The 14,646-nt window shown below is 52.6% G+C and overlaps 6 protein-coding genes across 6 annotated transcripts; 3 read left to right on the forward strand and 3 right to left on the reverse strand.

The window, feature by feature from the left end:
* Positions 1 to 12: 12 nt before the first annotated feature.
* lcbA (serine C-palmitoyltransferase subunit lcbA) lies at positions 13 to 1,718 on the forward strand (the record flags this gene model as incomplete). Its single annotated transcript, XM_058456438.1, has 4 exons — positions 13 to 341; positions 407 to 917; positions 976 to 1,467; positions 1,536 to 1,718. The coding sequence occupies 4 exons, from the start codon at positions 13 to 15 to the stop codon at positions 1,716 to 1,718; spliced, it is 1,515 nt and encodes a 504-aa protein (XP_058303337.1).
* Positions 1,719 to 2,748: 1,030 nt separating this feature from the next.
* On the forward strand, positions 2,749 to 4,186 carry scw4 (putative cell wall glucanase (Scw4); the record flags this gene model as incomplete). The annotated part of the gene is made up of 3 exons (XM_058456439.1): positions 2,749 to 2,812; positions 2,867 to 2,988; positions 3,047 to 4,186. 3 exons carry the CDS (start codon positions 2,749 to 2,751, stop codon positions 4,184 to 4,186), a joined length of 1,326 nt encoding a protein of 441 aa, XP_058303338.1.
* A 130-nt stretch (positions 4,187 to 4,316) lies between these two features.
* N7498_009384 (SDR family NAD(P)-dependent oxidoreductase) lies at positions 4,317 to 5,069 on the reverse strand (the record flags this gene model as incomplete). The annotated part of the gene is made up of 1 exon (XM_058456440.1): positions 4,317 to 5,069. The coding sequence occupies one exon, from the start codon at positions 5,067 to 5,069 to the stop codon at positions 4,317 to 4,319; it is 753 nt and encodes a 250-aa protein (XP_058303339.1).
* A 705-nt stretch (positions 5,070 to 5,774) lies between these two features.
* Positions 5,775 to 7,199, reverse strand: N7498_009385 (uncharacterized protein; the record flags this gene model as incomplete). The annotated part of the gene is made up of 1 exon (XM_058456441.1): positions 5,775 to 7,199. The coding sequence occupies one exon, from the start codon at positions 7,197 to 7,199 to the stop codon at positions 5,775 to 5,777; it is 1,425 nt and encodes a 474-aa protein (XP_058303340.1).
* A 127-nt stretch (positions 7,200 to 7,326) lies between these two features.
* Positions 7,327 to 9,146, forward strand: N7498_009386 (WD domain protein). Its single transcript, XM_058456442.1, has 3 exons — positions 7,327 to 7,894; positions 7,952 to 8,759; positions 8,815 to 9,146. Exons 1-3 carry the CDS (start codon positions 7,354 to 7,356, stop codon positions 9,032 to 9,034), a joined length of 1,569 nt encoding a protein of 522 aa, XP_058303341.1. The 5' UTR covers positions 7,327 to 7,353; the 3' UTR covers positions 9,035 to 9,146.
* Positions 9,147 to 9,659: 513 nt separating this feature from the next.
* N7498_009387 (GTPase-activating protein BUD2) lies at positions 9,660 to 13,412 on the reverse strand (the record flags this gene model as incomplete). The annotated part of the gene is made up of 1 exon (XM_058456443.1): positions 9,660 to 13,412. The coding sequence occupies one exon, from the start codon at positions 13,410 to 13,412 to the stop codon at positions 9,660 to 9,662; it is 3,753 nt and encodes a 1,250-aa protein (XP_058303342.1).
* Positions 13,413 to 14,646: the final 1,234 nt, after the last annotated feature.

A 14,646-nucleotide genomic window follows, 5' to 3' on the forward strand; every position in this document is an offset into this window, starting at 1 on the left:
GACAACGCCATTATGGACCTTCAGGAGACGCAACGTCTTCTGTCCGAGTACCTACATGAACTCGCGAACCTCTTCCACCGCGTCCCCGGTTCCGCAATCTTCCTTCGCTACGTGAAATCGAGTTACCAAGATGACCCCATTCGCTCGGCTGTCGAATTGTTTCTCTTTCTCTTCGCCGTGCGCTACTTGCTAGCCCCGAAATACTCGACCAAGCCCGGCGTGGTGCCGTTGACAGAAGACGAGATTGATGACCTCGTAGACGAGTGGACGCCCGAGCCACTTGTGGGAAAGCCTTCTACCTTGGAGGAAATGGAAGTCGATAAGCGGACGGTGATCGTGGGGTAGGATCTTCCCTTTCTTCCGCGGAGGCGGAGCCCTCGGACATCTTGCTAATGAATCCTCGCAGTCCTGTCGGTCCCAAGTCCAAACTTGCTAACGGCCGCACCGTCACGAATCTCAGCTCGTTCAATTTCTATAACTTCAACACCAACGAGGCCCTCAAGGAGTCGGCCATCCAGACCCTCCGGGCCTACGGTGTCGGTCCCTGTGGCCCGCGAGGTTTCTACGGAACCCAGGATGTCCATATGAAGACCGAGGCAGACGTGGCATCGTTCCTCGGCACTGCGGCTTGTATTATGTACTCTCAGGCATTTTCCACCATCTCCAGTGTCATTCCTGCGTTCTCGAAGCGTGGTGACATTATTGTTGCCGATAAGGGTGTCAGCTATGCTATTCGGAAGGGTATTCAGATTTCCCGCAGTATCGTCCGTTGGTATGAGCATAATGACATGGAGGACTTAGAGCGGGTGCTCGCCAAGGTTACCAAGGAGCAAGCACGCAAGCCATTGACTCGGCGGTTCATTATTACCGAGGGCCTTTTCGAGTCTTATGGCGACATGGTGGATCTTCCGAAGATTGTGAGTGATAACCGACAGCGAAAACTTGGTTCGTATCCTGTGCTGACCACCGTTGCAGATCGAGTTGAGACTCAAGTATAAGTTCCGTCTCATCCTCGACGAGACATGGTCGTTCGGTGTCCTAGGCCGCACTGGCCGTGGTATTACCGAGCATCAGAACGTTGACGCAGCCGAGGTCGATATGATCGTGGGGTCACTGGCTGGTCCTCTTGTGGCAGGCGGAGGCTTTTGTGCCGGCTCTGAGGAGATTGTGCACCACCAGCGGATCTCTGCTGCGGCATACACCTTCTCTGCAGCGCTTCCCGCTCTCCTATCCACCACTGCCAGTGCCTGCATCAATCTTCTCCAAAACAACCCTGACACGGTCTCGCAGCTCCGGGAATACGTCAAGGCCATGCGGGCTCAGCTTGATCCTCGCAGTGACTGGGTGTACTGTACCAGTTCGCTTGAGAATCCCATTCTCATCCTGGTTATCAAGTCTGAGGTCGTAGCTTCGAAGAAGCTCTCCTACGAAGATCAACAGTTTTTGCTTCAGGATGTTGTCGACGAGGTAAGTATCAACCGTTCAAACATGCCACATTGTCCGGCCCAATCCCGCTAACCTTTGTACTCGTGTAGTGCCTGGCCAACGGAGTCCTGATCACCCGCCTCAAGACTCTGGAAGACAACTTCCAGCCGAAGCAAGTCGTTCCAGCCGCGCTAAAGGTGTGCGTGACCATCGGCCTGACAAAGAAGGAGATCGAGAAGTCCGGCACGATAATCCGGCACGCGATCACGAAAGTGATGAGCAAGAAGAAGTAGACCCTTCCAGTGCTACTTCCACTCTTCCATTCTCAACGAATGACTTCTCATGCTCAATGACCTCCGGTATCTGCTGGGTTTGAAAACCATCGTCATCAACCATACGCCCTAATGCCTCTTCCTCCCGTGTATTGTTAAGCCGGTTTGCTTGTTGATATGCATCTCTATTGCTCCCCTGTACAGTACTGCCCGCTCACTTCTTTTGCTTCTATGGGCAGTTTCATACTCTTCGGGTGCATGGCTCTAGATTGTTTAATACTATTCTTTTTCTGGCTACAGCTTTGCCTGTGCCAAGTGCATTCATAATTCGTGCATGGTCTCCGCTAATTTTACAATCCCCTAAATTCCCCCCTTTCTCTTGTGGACCGAGAGTCAAGGAAAAGGCTGCTTGTCAATCTCATCCGCAACTGACACGCCTAGCGGAGCCACCTCCTTCATCCCTTGACAAGATTCGTTCGGACAATCGCGGCCACCCTGGCTAGTCTTGTCTGGAAATGGGAACCTCCAGCTAGGGCCAAGTCATCCCAAGGGTCTTCTTCACCCGTGTCTCTTTATAATGTGACCGCAAACCATGGAAGCTAGCACGTTCAATGATAACCCAACAAATGACGACTCCAGTTAGCGCGGTATTCGAGCGGCGTGCGCGGAATGGACCCAGCATTCCACAAACCTGCGGTAGCCCCAGGAGAATTCCCCCGCCTCCTCCGAGAAAGATCTCGCCCATTCGAGCACTCGAGGCCAAGATCTCCCCTTCAACGCGAGTTATTACTCCCCTACGGACTAACCCAAATCAGGGAAATCGCCAGGACTCTTAGCCCAGATCTCATTCCACATGTCACCCCACACTAAATAGTTATGCCTGGATACACCATTGTTTACCTACCAAGGGCCCATGCTCTCCTGGTAGATCAGTAGGCCTTTGAATATAATCTGGTTGATCTGCACGGTCGCCCTCGTGTCCAGGGGAGGGTTTTGTCACTCCTGCTATGGTCGTGATCCACTAACTAGGTTCTAACTTTGGATCGGTGCAATGAAGCGGCTTCATCTGGCGTTAGGCCTGTTCTTTGCTTGTGGCGCTTATGCTGAGTCTCAAGGTAAGAAAATTTCACTTAAAGTCCAATCGAGTCTGATTTGCTGACTGCTACTAGGACAATGTTCTGGAGAAGTGCAGACTCAAACCTCGGAGGTAGTTGTCTGGGTCAACGAACAAGGAGTACCGATTAGCACGGAGACAACCCGTATTGTTCCGACTGCTGTGCCGCAAGGGAATGTTAGTAGGCAGGATTCTATCAATGCCGTTTCATGGATTGAAGTTAATCTATCAATAGCCTGCAGCCGTTCCCCAGGTCTCGATACCGAAGTCGAATCTTGAGGTGAAGGCCAACGTGCCGGCGCCCATTGAACCCAAGAAAGATGAGCCCAAGCAGGATGCGCCAGACCATAAGCCTGTGTCGGGAATTCATAGGGCGAACAGGCCTCATGTTCACCCTAAACATCCTGCGCCTGCACCTCCAGCACCTCTCGTGCCTTTGCCTAAGCTTCCTAAACCTGAGCTCCCCAAAGCTCAACTTCCCAAGCCTCCGCTCCCTCCGCTGCCTCAGCATCCTGTGCTTCCTCTCCAGCCACATCCACCCCATCCGGTACCTCACCCGCATCCCGGCCCCAATGCGGACTCTCATCGCCAATTCGGAATCTCCTACTCACCATATAAGGCGAACCGAGCCTGCAAGAGTCAAGCGGAGGTAAACGAAGACCTCGATAAGCTGTCAGATTACAAGTTCATCCGGATATATGGCACGGACTGCGATCAGACGAAGTTGGTGGTTAACGCGGCCAGAAAGCACAACATGAAAGTTTTCGCAGGAATCTATGATTTGACTGATTTCCCTGCTAGCCTCAAAACATTCGGCGAGGCTGCCACTAGACCCGACGGGAAGAGAGATTGGTCGGTTTTCCACACAATTAGCGTCGGCAATGAACTGGTCAATGGCGGCATGGCCTCACCTGGAGATGTCGTCCACGCTGTCAACCAAGCTCGGACAATCCTCCGTGGCCAGGGATACCAAGGACCCGTTGTAACAGTTGATACATTCTCCGTCCTCCTCAAACACCCAGAGCTATGCAAAGCATCAGACTACTGCGCTGCAAACTGCCACGCCTTCTTCGACGCCACCAAGCACCCGCAAAATGCCGGCCCCTATGCGATAGAACAAGCCCGCAGCGTCTCAGAAGCCGCTGGCGGCAAGCACACTATGATTACCGAGTCCGGATGGCCGCATGCCGGACAATCCAACGGCGCCGCAGTCCCATCACCAGAAAACCAGCGAATCGCAGTTGAAAGTCTACGGAAAAGCTTTGCGCACCGAAGCGACGACCTTGTCCTGTTCACTGCCTTTGATGATCTCTGGAAAGATGATAACCGGTGGACCTTCAACGCAGAGCGATTCTGGGGGATTCATCGTCAATAACGAGTCTCCGAGACTGGCGATTTACTTCTATGATGGCACGTTACTCATGTAGATAGTTTGACTCTCGAGATACATGGAATTGAGAATAGTTTCACAAGCAATGCCGTAGCGTCTTATCTACCTTCGTAGCTTACTCCACTCCACCATTGACTTCGATGACACTGCCGTTCATATAGCTGCTCTGGAACATCCAGATCACTACATCCGCAATTTCATCAGGCCGGCCTAGACGACCCAGAGCGACCTTCTGACCCGCTCGCTGCACTGTTTCTTCTCCCGCAATGACCGACACATTGGTCGCGGTATAGATCTCGCCTGGAGCTACTACATTGACCCGGATCCCCTGAGGACCAAGCTCCATCGCCATCGACTTGGATAAGCCAATAATGCCGGCTTTGGTCGCCGCATAGATCGCCATTCCCGCACGAGGCTGGACACCAACGATGGACGAGACATTCACGACCGAGGACCCAGAGAGCAGGTGAGGAATACACGCTCGACAGACGTTGAAGGTTCCTCCAAGATTGACGCTGATCAGACGCTGGGAGTATTCATCTGTAGTGTCGACGGTGGGAATTTGGATCGGATTGATACCGGCACAGTTGAAGATGTGATCCAATCGGCCATAGCGTGAAACGGTCGCCATCACCCAGGCGTTTACAGACGCTACATTGCTCACGTCTACCTCATTGATGGTGTGGGATTGGGCTGGCCGTTGTTCCACGCACTGGGCTGCTGTTTCGTTCACGGAGGCGAGATCTATGTCTGATAGGGCTAGCGAGGCTCCTTCGCTGGCTAGTTTGATGCTGGTTGCTCGGCCGATGCCGTTGCCTGCACCGGTGATGAGAATAACTTTGCCTGATAGTGGACTGGGTGTCGTCATGGTAGAGTAGATGGTAGGTGATTGTCGGGTGGTGGTGCAGTTTCGTGCGAGGGATACTGATAAGCTCAATGTTCACAGAGCAGTTGATCAACTCACTCTAGCCAGATAAGACCAGACTAAATGCGAGAAGTTGAAAATTACAGCTTGAAGAACATGAACGTGAACTCAGCTATCCACCATTTGGGGTGATTCTCCTGTTTGGCCAACGAGGACATCTCCGTGTTGGAGAAATGCGGGGTGTTGGAGTTGTAGAGTGGCCCGACGTCCACGATAGCGTCTATAGATACTCCAACTTTGCTTTGCGAATGCTTGATGTCTTGGTATTGCTTCGATAGAGTGAATTGATAAGATTAATGGCTCAAAAGCTATGCTATCCATCTTAACGGGCGAACCAAGGAGATTGTCAGTGGGCTTAAACGGCCTCTAGTTCTTTCTTAATCCCTTTACAGGCATTTCGTTAAATGTCTTTTTTGACATCTTTTGATTCCTTTTTCAAGGCATACAGATAGGTCATGACCGCCTATTAAGGTCCTCTTACAATAACTTCTTGGCCCCTTGAAGGTGCGCTTAGAGGCAACGATGAGTTCAAAAGGAAACGCTGTCATGCCTAGTATTATACAGGGTCATATCTATTAAGTCTATACAATTTTGTGGGATGAGAAGAGACTGTGCGGGCAGAACCAATGCCACAACCAGTCAAAACATTCACACACGCGTAAACGGAACTGGACTCCTGTGCCGAGCTTGCTCATCCAGCCTATCCAACCAGCCACCAGGCCCAGCAAGGGCCCGGAAAGCCTTTTGGTTCGGCGGCAGGTTCCAGAAAGAGTCCATGCCAGTATTAGAATTGCGTACCGGGTCCAAGTCACGGAAGCGCTGGCGGACAATATCCTTTAGAAGTCTGCGGGATTTAGAGCTAGGAGCGATGCCGTGGAGATCCATGTCATGCAGGAATGATATCACGGCTGGGAGATCGTTGCAGCCATGCCAGTAGAAGTAGATCATCTCATCGCAGAGCGCAGCAGATGTTCCGAGGACGGAGGATGTGCGGCCCTGGAATTTGATTAAGGAGCGGAATTGACCGATGAGCTGTGATTCCGGGAAATGGGTATTCAGGAGACGGAAAGCGACGAGTAGGGTGTTTGGGTATAGCTTTGCAAGCACCGGAGTGACGGGTACTAGAGCGGGAATGTTGAGAGGACCAGAAGAGGGCTTCAAGTCCTCTGATCCGCCCGTCGTGGAAGGCGTGGAATTGTTCGCACTTCCAGCATCCACGTCTGCTAAGGTCGGCTCCTCCAGATGTTGCAGCATGCCGAAAATGTGCTCCTGGCACTCCTCCCATAATCCCATATCACCTCTACCCTCTTCAATTGCCCCGAAAAGTTCATGTTCAATCCTCGCCGACTCGCGTTGCACGACCATATCAACAGCATCGCTCAGAGTGATCTCAAAATTCTCGCCAGATCCAGAGCCTAGCTCTAAGAAGCCGAGGTCACTGAGGAGAATCTTCTCCGAACCTCCCGATATACCAGAGAACTCTTTCCGAGCATCTCCGCGGGTGGTAGCTCCAGATTTCTCGGGCTTCTTTTTCTTCTCCTTCTCTTTTTCCTTTTTGTCCAACAGAGAATCAAACATCGCAATCAAATCATTGACATTGTTCGGCTTGGGTCGGCGGGAAGATGCCTGCGACTGTTTCTGTTTCGCAGGGGTCGGCGCTGGCTTTTCATGCTTGAGTTGTCCGATCAAATCCGCAAATATCATTTTTTCCGCGTGAGTAATCGTTTGGAGAGGGCGCGACGGGGTTGCTGGCTTTTTGGGTTCGGGATTCGGGGTGGCCGATTCGGCACGCCGGCGCAGAAAACTTCGCCGAGGTGCAGGACGATTGTTTGGCGTCAGGCTTGATGTCGCCTTAGAGGGAATTTCCGAGCTGGCATCGTGTTCATTTGCTGAGCCAGGTTTGTCTCCATCATCGTTCCCGGGAACATTGTTCGCCGAGTATTGACGTTGAAGCCGAGTGAACGGATGACATAGCGATCGTGATAACGGCGCAAGGGTGCGGGTCTGATAAAGAAAAGGTGCTGAGCTTGAACCGGTCGAGAGGAGGAATGCGCGAGAAATATGCGCCGCCATCGAGTCGAGTTGATGCTGCGCAGCTGAGAACCAAAAGTTGATCGGAGCTTTTCCCATTATAGTCACATGACCCCGCGTCTCCCTCACGCGTTCTCCGCGTTTCTCATCCACCCATCGCCAGCATTGTTTTAGATTTCATCATTTACGGGACACCATGGGTAACGAACCAACCGCTGGACTCTCAGAGTTCGAAAAACAGCGACTTGCCAACATTGCGGAGCGAGATGCGCTTTTGAAGCAGTTGAATCTCAAGGCGCAATCCAATGGCATCTTCGGCGCCCCAAAGACCCCTCGGAACGGCACATCAAAACCGAAGAAGCCAACTCCGAAGCGCATCAAGGAGGAGGATTCACCTGCACTGCCCCGACGTCAGTCATCCCGCCTGAAGGGCATTGCGGCCGAAAGCGAGGTCCTCAAGCGCAAGGCCGAAGATGACTATGAAGCGGCCAAAGAGGTTGAACGCGCCAAGAAGATGCGTCGAACCGATGAGTTCACGCAGAGTGACATGTTTATTGCTGGGCAGAAGTTGAGTGGAGACAGTCTTGTTGGTGTGGACGTCATTACGAAAGGTGTCGCAGAGCCATACGTGCGTACGTTTGACGACGACGATATCAAGAAAACGACGGACAAGGACTTGAAGGCCCTGCGGGAGGAGATGAGTGGGCTTCAGCTCTGGGAAGCATGGGACCCGCAGAGTAAGATCTTTTTGGAAATCGTGTGCAAAGTACAACCTACTCACTGATTTGATACAGGAATCAAGATCACTCCGGAGCGAGTCTATGCCATGACTTTCCACCCCTCGGAGACGAAGCCGCTCATTTTCGCTGGAGATAAAATGGGCCATCTCGGTATTCTGGATGCATCGCAGGAGAAGCCAGCCGCGGGCGACGACGACGACGAGGACGATGACCCCGATCCAGTTCTCACTACCCTCAAACCCCACACGCGCACCATTAGCTGCATGATGGTCCACCCTTCTAAGCCCACCCACCTCTACACGGCCAGTTACGACAGTTCAATTCGCGAGTTGGATCTTGAGAAGACGACCTCCGTTGAGAAATACGGACCGGATTCGACAAACATTGACGAGGCCGTCTCTGCTCTCGACATGGCAGGGGACGACCCCAACACATTGTACTGGACTACTTTGAATGGTGGATTTGGTCGCTATGATACGCGCACTCCTCTTTCCGAAAAGACAGTCTCGACCTGGCAGCTTTCCGAAAAGAAAATTGGTGGCTTTACTCTGTGCCCTTCGCAGCCTCATTATTTCTCAACCGCAAGTCTGGATCGGTTTCTGAGAGTGTGGGATCTGCGCAATCTGTCTTTTAACGACCCGACTCCGGTAGCTGAACACGAGAGCCGTCTTTCTGTTTCCCATGCTGCATTCAATGCCGCTGGTCAAATCGCTACCTCCTCATATGACGACACGCTCAAGCTTTATGACCTTGGCGCCAAGGGTCTCTCAAGCTGGAACAAAGGTCACACTCTTTCCGACAAGGAATTCCGCCCTGATACCGTGGTCAGACATAACTGCCAGACTGGTCGTTGGGTTACCATGTAAGTTTATTGACTGCTTATCAATTTCTCAGAAGATAATAATCGTTTTTTTCAGTCTTCGACCCCAGTGGCAGCTAAACCCCCAGTCCCACATTCAACGTTTCTGCATTGGCAACATGAACCGCTTCGTCGACGTCTATAGTGGCTCTGGCGATCAGCTTGCCCAGCTGGGCGGCGAAGGCATCACTGCTGTCCCTGCCGTTGCTGTGTTTCACCGCAGCAAGAACTGGGTTGCTGGTGGCACTGCCAGTGGAAAGGTCTGTCTCTGGATGTAGATATGACTATGTGTGGAAAGTACGGAGTTGCGGCTTTTTGCTGGCTGTGTTTAGCCATTTGCTATCTGATGGCCACTGGCGTTTTGTGGGGATGTCTCAGTTAGCAAGATACTTATCAATATTCTAATTTCTTTGAAAACAATTTACGATGGTCTGCTGTACCTAGGTAATAGCAACCTCTGCAAAGTGATGCCACTAACGAGAACAAGAATCCATTCCGTCTATCAGGAACACATCAAGTGTATATACACGTAGTCCACCCACCCGCATGGACTATGCCAATGCGTATAAGCAGAAGCAGCACAGAGGGAATCGAACAGCGGGCTCAAAACGCTTTTTTAACCCAGAATCCATGTACAGAGGCTCTTTTGCCTTGCTTTTTTTTCTCCAGAGCTGGGTTCGGGGGGAGAGACATGTATGTGTGGATCCTGAAGCACGCACGTAAACTAGAGAGAGGGGGAGGGGTATCAATACCATGACACATGCTGCGAGGACATTGAGAAAGGAGAATTGGCGGCAGGGAGAAGGGAGGATAAGAAAAGGATGCGTGGACTTCATGAACACATTGAGGAGAGGAAGGAAGGAGTCGAATCAAGATGGGAAGACGGTGAAGACGTGCGGTCGATTAGAATTCGTTCCGGAGGTCCTCATGCGAGTTTGCTTGGGACTGATCGCGGTCTTTGGCCTTGCGCCGGGAGGGAGCAGGGACAAAGTCGAAGAAGCGGTATTTGCTGGAAGACTCTTTGGTGACGCTGGATCTGCGAGCTTTGGCATTTTCCGAAAATTCGAGAGAGTAGGTGGATGAATTCTTGGAGCTGCCGGTGCTGTCCCGAGCATCGGACCACCTTGGAATGGAGAAGGGCATGCGAGCTTGGTCCCAGGTGGCTGACGAGGAGCTGGGTGGCGTGTCGTCCTCGTCCGCGGCATAGTCGGTCGATCGACGACCCATAGCAGGCCGCGGGGCAAAAAAGCCGATTGAACCGCGGTGGCCGGAGACTTGTACATTCGTTGCAACGATCGACTCTGCTGCCGGGGTAGCTGGCGTGCTTGAGGTTTCGTCATAGAAAGTCACGGCACGCTCCATTGAGTCCACTAGTTCCTCCCACTTGACCTCGAGGTTTCCATTCGGCCGCTCAGCTTGCTCGGCTTGGTGTAGAACTTCCTCCGTGCGTTCTTGCAAGCGACAGGCCAGCTGGTGGAACTTGGTAAGGAACGGATCCACGTCTTCCAGTTCAGACATCCGGCTCGGAACGATATCGAGCCAGACACGAACCAAGTGTGCATAGCACCGAGCGTGGTCTATCAGGAATGGTAGGCTGGGGAAACCCTCGCGGGAGGTAGCTGGCAAGCGACCAAGAATCTGAACAGGAGTGGTATAGGAAGGCGTGACAACGGGAGCGGGACGATCCGCGGCGATGTTGCAAATTTGATCGACGAATTGCTTAAAATCAGCGCGGTTGCCGACCAAAAACTTGTTCATAGGCTCCATCCACGGTTCCTTGCTACCAAATGTTGTCATATTGGCGAGTCCTTGCAAGGCCTTGGCAATGAGAGTCAAAGTGCGCTGGGCACGAGGACGAGGGTGGTCCTTCAAAATCCCAAACAGTTTGGGGTTCAGGATGGCCGGGCAGAAGAATCGCAGGAACAGGAAACCCGAAACACTACTGTAGGTCACGGAACGCAGGAAATCACCGTAACGATCCTCTGCACATGCCCTGACGTGACGGAAGATGCGCCTCAACTCTGGAGGGCACCTGGAGACAGAGAGCGCGATTGACTTCCAAACGCCCGTCGTAAGAGCAATCAGAGTTCGCCAATTGCGATCCAGGTCCTCAGTGCGTGGTACGCGAGCCGGGTCCACTTCACATTCAGGATCACTCTCGTCAATATCGCGCAGGCGTTCTCCAATCGTCTCTTCCAAGTACTCCTTGCCAAGGCGACGCATGTGCAGGTCGAGCGCTTTGGTGAGGAGCGAGTTGCCTCGGAAGAGAAGATTGGCCTCTACCGTAGCTGTCCTTCCCATATCTCTCACGAGAATTTCACGTTCTTGGCCGCCTTCTCTCGAGTCATTGGAATGAATTCTTGTCGTGTAGCGCAGTCGATTGGCGGTGGATTCCTTGTGAACCCCGTCGATCTCATCTTCGATCAGCGCTGAAATCCAGTCCACCGTTGCTCCTGAGACCTGGTAGATATTCAGAAGCATCTCCGATAGCTGTGTCAATTCAGATGACATCACTTGAGCCATACTAATTGTCAGACCGTTAGTGAATTGATGAAGGAGGTCCTCCATTGGCGCATATTCATCGGTCATCAACACGACAGTCTCATCCATTCGAGCTTTCATGAACATCTCTCCAATTGGCTGATCACGATCGCCCAGAATGGGCCACCACTTTTCTATCTCCACACCAGCATCCAATTCGTCCAGCCGAAGATCGACCCGGCCGCAAACTGAGTCCTTGGCAGAAATTTCGATTTCATCAAGCATGTTTACTGCGTTGACCTCTTGAGTAGACGAATATGACCCAGACGAAATGAGCGTCCAGTCTCTTTGCGTGGGATTGAGGGTCTTGACCATTATGGAAGCCTGAGACAGTACTGGTGGCAGGTCATTAAAAACGAAGTCCTCTCGCCAGAAAGGATTCGATGTGCGATATTTGACAGCAGTCTTGGCGCGGATCTCTCCATCCAGGAGAACTTCGGTGTAATAGTCGCTGGGCTTTAGCGGGGATGAAGGAGCAGAGTAACCGTGGGATCTAGATTGCTTCCGGCTCCGTGGCGTGTCTTCCTTTGTTTGGAATAATTTGGCTTCCGTAATTCTGAGGTGAAGAATTCTTTCGATGCGGAACATGTTGCTGAACGGGGACTTTTCGGAGTTCTCCTTGTCCAGTTCCTCATCTTCCTCTGTAGACGCAGGCCCATAAAGTTCTGGAATAGTGAATGCACGCAGGAGCACGAACCAAACCTCAAAGAGTACGCGCGTTTCGAGGGCGAGATAAATAGGTCGCATGCCCGGATCCAAGACAGGGTGTGCTGTATACTGCGGATATATGGCGATGCAAAACTCATCATCCAAAACTGAAGAATCCAATTGCTGGATAGCACAGCGTGACAATTGGGAAAGTTGGATGCAAGCCACGAGAGTGACGTCGGACTCGGTATAGAGCTTGAAAATACCATTCTCCTGCAAGGTGCAGCTGACACGCTGCCACGAAGAGGATAAAGCTCTGGACTGTCGATACGTAGAGACGCGGCGTGCGGAGACTGGTCGTGCTCCAGATGCTGACGGTTTGTCCCATAGAAGCATCTTTCCGACTTTGATGATGGCCGCATCTTTCTGAGCTGCACTGTCCGAGTTCCGTCGGCGCTCCGGAATCCGGCGTTCTCCAATTACAACTTCTTGAGGCTTGGTCATTTTGTTCTGAACACCTTTGGGACGAATTGGCTGCCAACAGAGTAAAGCAGCAAGCCACGAGTCAAAAGTCTCGTTGACGTGAGGCCTAAGTTGGATCCCAAGTCCAGATGTGAACGTGGATACACTGAGGTAGGTGGTTTGAAGCTCGGAATCGTACAGTGTTCGAACCCGGCAACCGCGCAGATCGGGGATCAAAGTCTTGGCCAAAGCCGGCTCTCCTTTTGCTTGATATATCAGACTTCCGGTCGCAACGTTGATAGCACAATACCCAGAAGTCCAGGCATTAGACGTCCCGGGACTGGTGGTTGCACTACGAAACGAAAGGATACCGTGCATTCTTCCACAAGTGGTCTTCATGAGATGTAGGATCTTTGCGGAGTCAGTATTTGAGAGGGGCGAGGCAAAGGCGGCTTGGTTTTGCGCTGCACCCGTGAGGGAGCTGGATAGATTACTGACTCGCTGACGATATCCAACGAAGCTCGGCGACTGGATCGATGGGAAACCAATGGAAGAAGACGAGTCCTCAGACACTTTCCCCTCTGGCACTTTGGGCTGGGACGAACTGGCAACATTCACTGACCCGACTCGTGTTCGAGTCTTGGATGTAGATGTACTAGATACCATATCGCCTCGCTGTTCTTCCAAAGTCGCGGTTCGTGATCGCGTGCGCTGAGTTCTTCCCTCCACCGACGTCTCTTCTTCGCTTCGTTCGACGGTTCGCGATCCCATCGCGGTCCGGGGTGAGGGCGCACTGTTTGCGGTAAGGGGTTGGGGTTCGGACAGGGGGGAGTGAGCTTCTGGGGTGACGGTTCGAATGGTCGCTTCCCGAAAGTTGTCTGGATAGACCATACCATGGCGATCCAGGGAGGATGATTTCTTGCTCGGTCGTCGTTCCACGGGGCGACTGTGGAGGGCCTGGTGCATCGACCTCCGTTTATACCCGTTGGGATTATCGGACTCCATTCTGCTCGATCGAGGGCTCTTTCAGAGCCGACGTGAGCGCGGTCGAAAGGAGGCCCGCACGGAGGGAAGGGGAATTTAGAGCGCCCGACACAACCTCCCCTCAAAACAGTCGGTATATATACTCCGTGCGCGATGGGAAAGTTGGCAGTCGAGTTTGTCCAGAAAATTGCTAGGAGAACGCATGGAGTCTGGGATGAAGGGGGTTGCGGTTGTCGTACATTCGGTCTGGGCGGGATGAAAGGACAATGGAGGCGCGGGTCACCGTCGTTTGTCTGATGGATGCAGGGTCTGGAGAAAGACGGTGAGCGTCCAGTTCCCCAATCAATCGAAACGCGACAGATGTCGCTGTCGGGCTGAGGTCAGTTATGGCCCGAGGAATCCGGGAGGAATGGGAGAGGGGCGTGATATCATTATTATTGAGTAGGGGAAAGGAGGGAGCAAAGCAGGCGACGAGGGCCCAGAGCGAGGAAAAGCGCGCACACACCTTCATCAGTCCCCTTTGAAATTAAAGGTCTTGAGATATTGCCGTGGGCGTGGGAGGGGGGGTTGGGCGTTTGTGTGCGTCCGTGTTTTGCAGATCCCCCAGCAAATATGGCCGCTTCGGGCGGGTGAGTCTGGGGAGCGCGCAGATAGGGATAGAAGTAGCGTCCAACCAAATGACCCCCGTAGAGCCGTAGAGACCGTATATCCGGAAAGTTGCGGACGTGGTCGTGGGGTGAAGGGTGGTGAAAGGTGAAGGAGAGGGGAGAGGGGACGAGTGGATAGCGGGAGCTGAAGTGACCGCAGTATAAGGAGGACGACCACGACGCGGCTCTCTCGTCTCGCATTGACCGCAAGTCTAGCCTTCACTCATTTCGATTTTCCTATTTTTCTTTTCGGTCCTCGAATTCTCCGATTCTCGGGTTCGCCGTCTCTCTCGGATATCTAGGCCCGATTTGACTCGTTTCTTCCACGGCCAGACGGAAGCCCACTGCGCCCCTCCCGCGAAAAGACGCTGTGATCCTATACCCAGCTTCAGGCCTCAGCGATTAACCGAGAATGCCGAGTGGACTGGCGCATTGCGCTACGGAGAATACTTCCCAGACTCTACTTTAGTGTCGCAGGCTGATGGGGCGTGATATTCAATGCTAAATTGGGCGGCACGCTTGGACTCTAGCGGGCTTGGGCACATCCCTGAATCATGAATCCAACAAGACTTGACCGTCGATCAGACCCAGTCTATTTTACTTTCGCC

The sequence above is a fragment of the Penicillium cinerascens genome (genome assembly GCF_028974065.1).
Source record: "Penicillium cinerascens strain IBT 15544 chromosome Unknown scaffold_4_segment0_segment1, whole genome shotgun sequence".
Classification (NCBI taxonomy): domain Eukaryota; kingdom Fungi; phylum Ascomycota; class Eurotiomycetes; order Eurotiales; family Aspergillaceae; genus Penicillium; species Penicillium cinerascens.

Coding starts and splice junctions, on each gene's coding strand:
- N7498_009386 (XM_058456442.1), top strand. CDS start 7,354: ATGGGTAACGAACCAACCGCTGGACTCTCAGAGTTCGAAAAACAGCGA. Junction 7,895..7,951: donor GGAAGCATGGGACCCGCAGA/GTAAGATCTTTT, acceptor GATTTGATACAG/GAATCAAGATCACTCCGGAG. Junction 8,760..8,814: donor ACTGGTCGTTGGGTTACCAT/GTAAGTTTATTG, acceptor CGTTTTTTTCAG/TCTTCGACCCCAGTGGCAGC.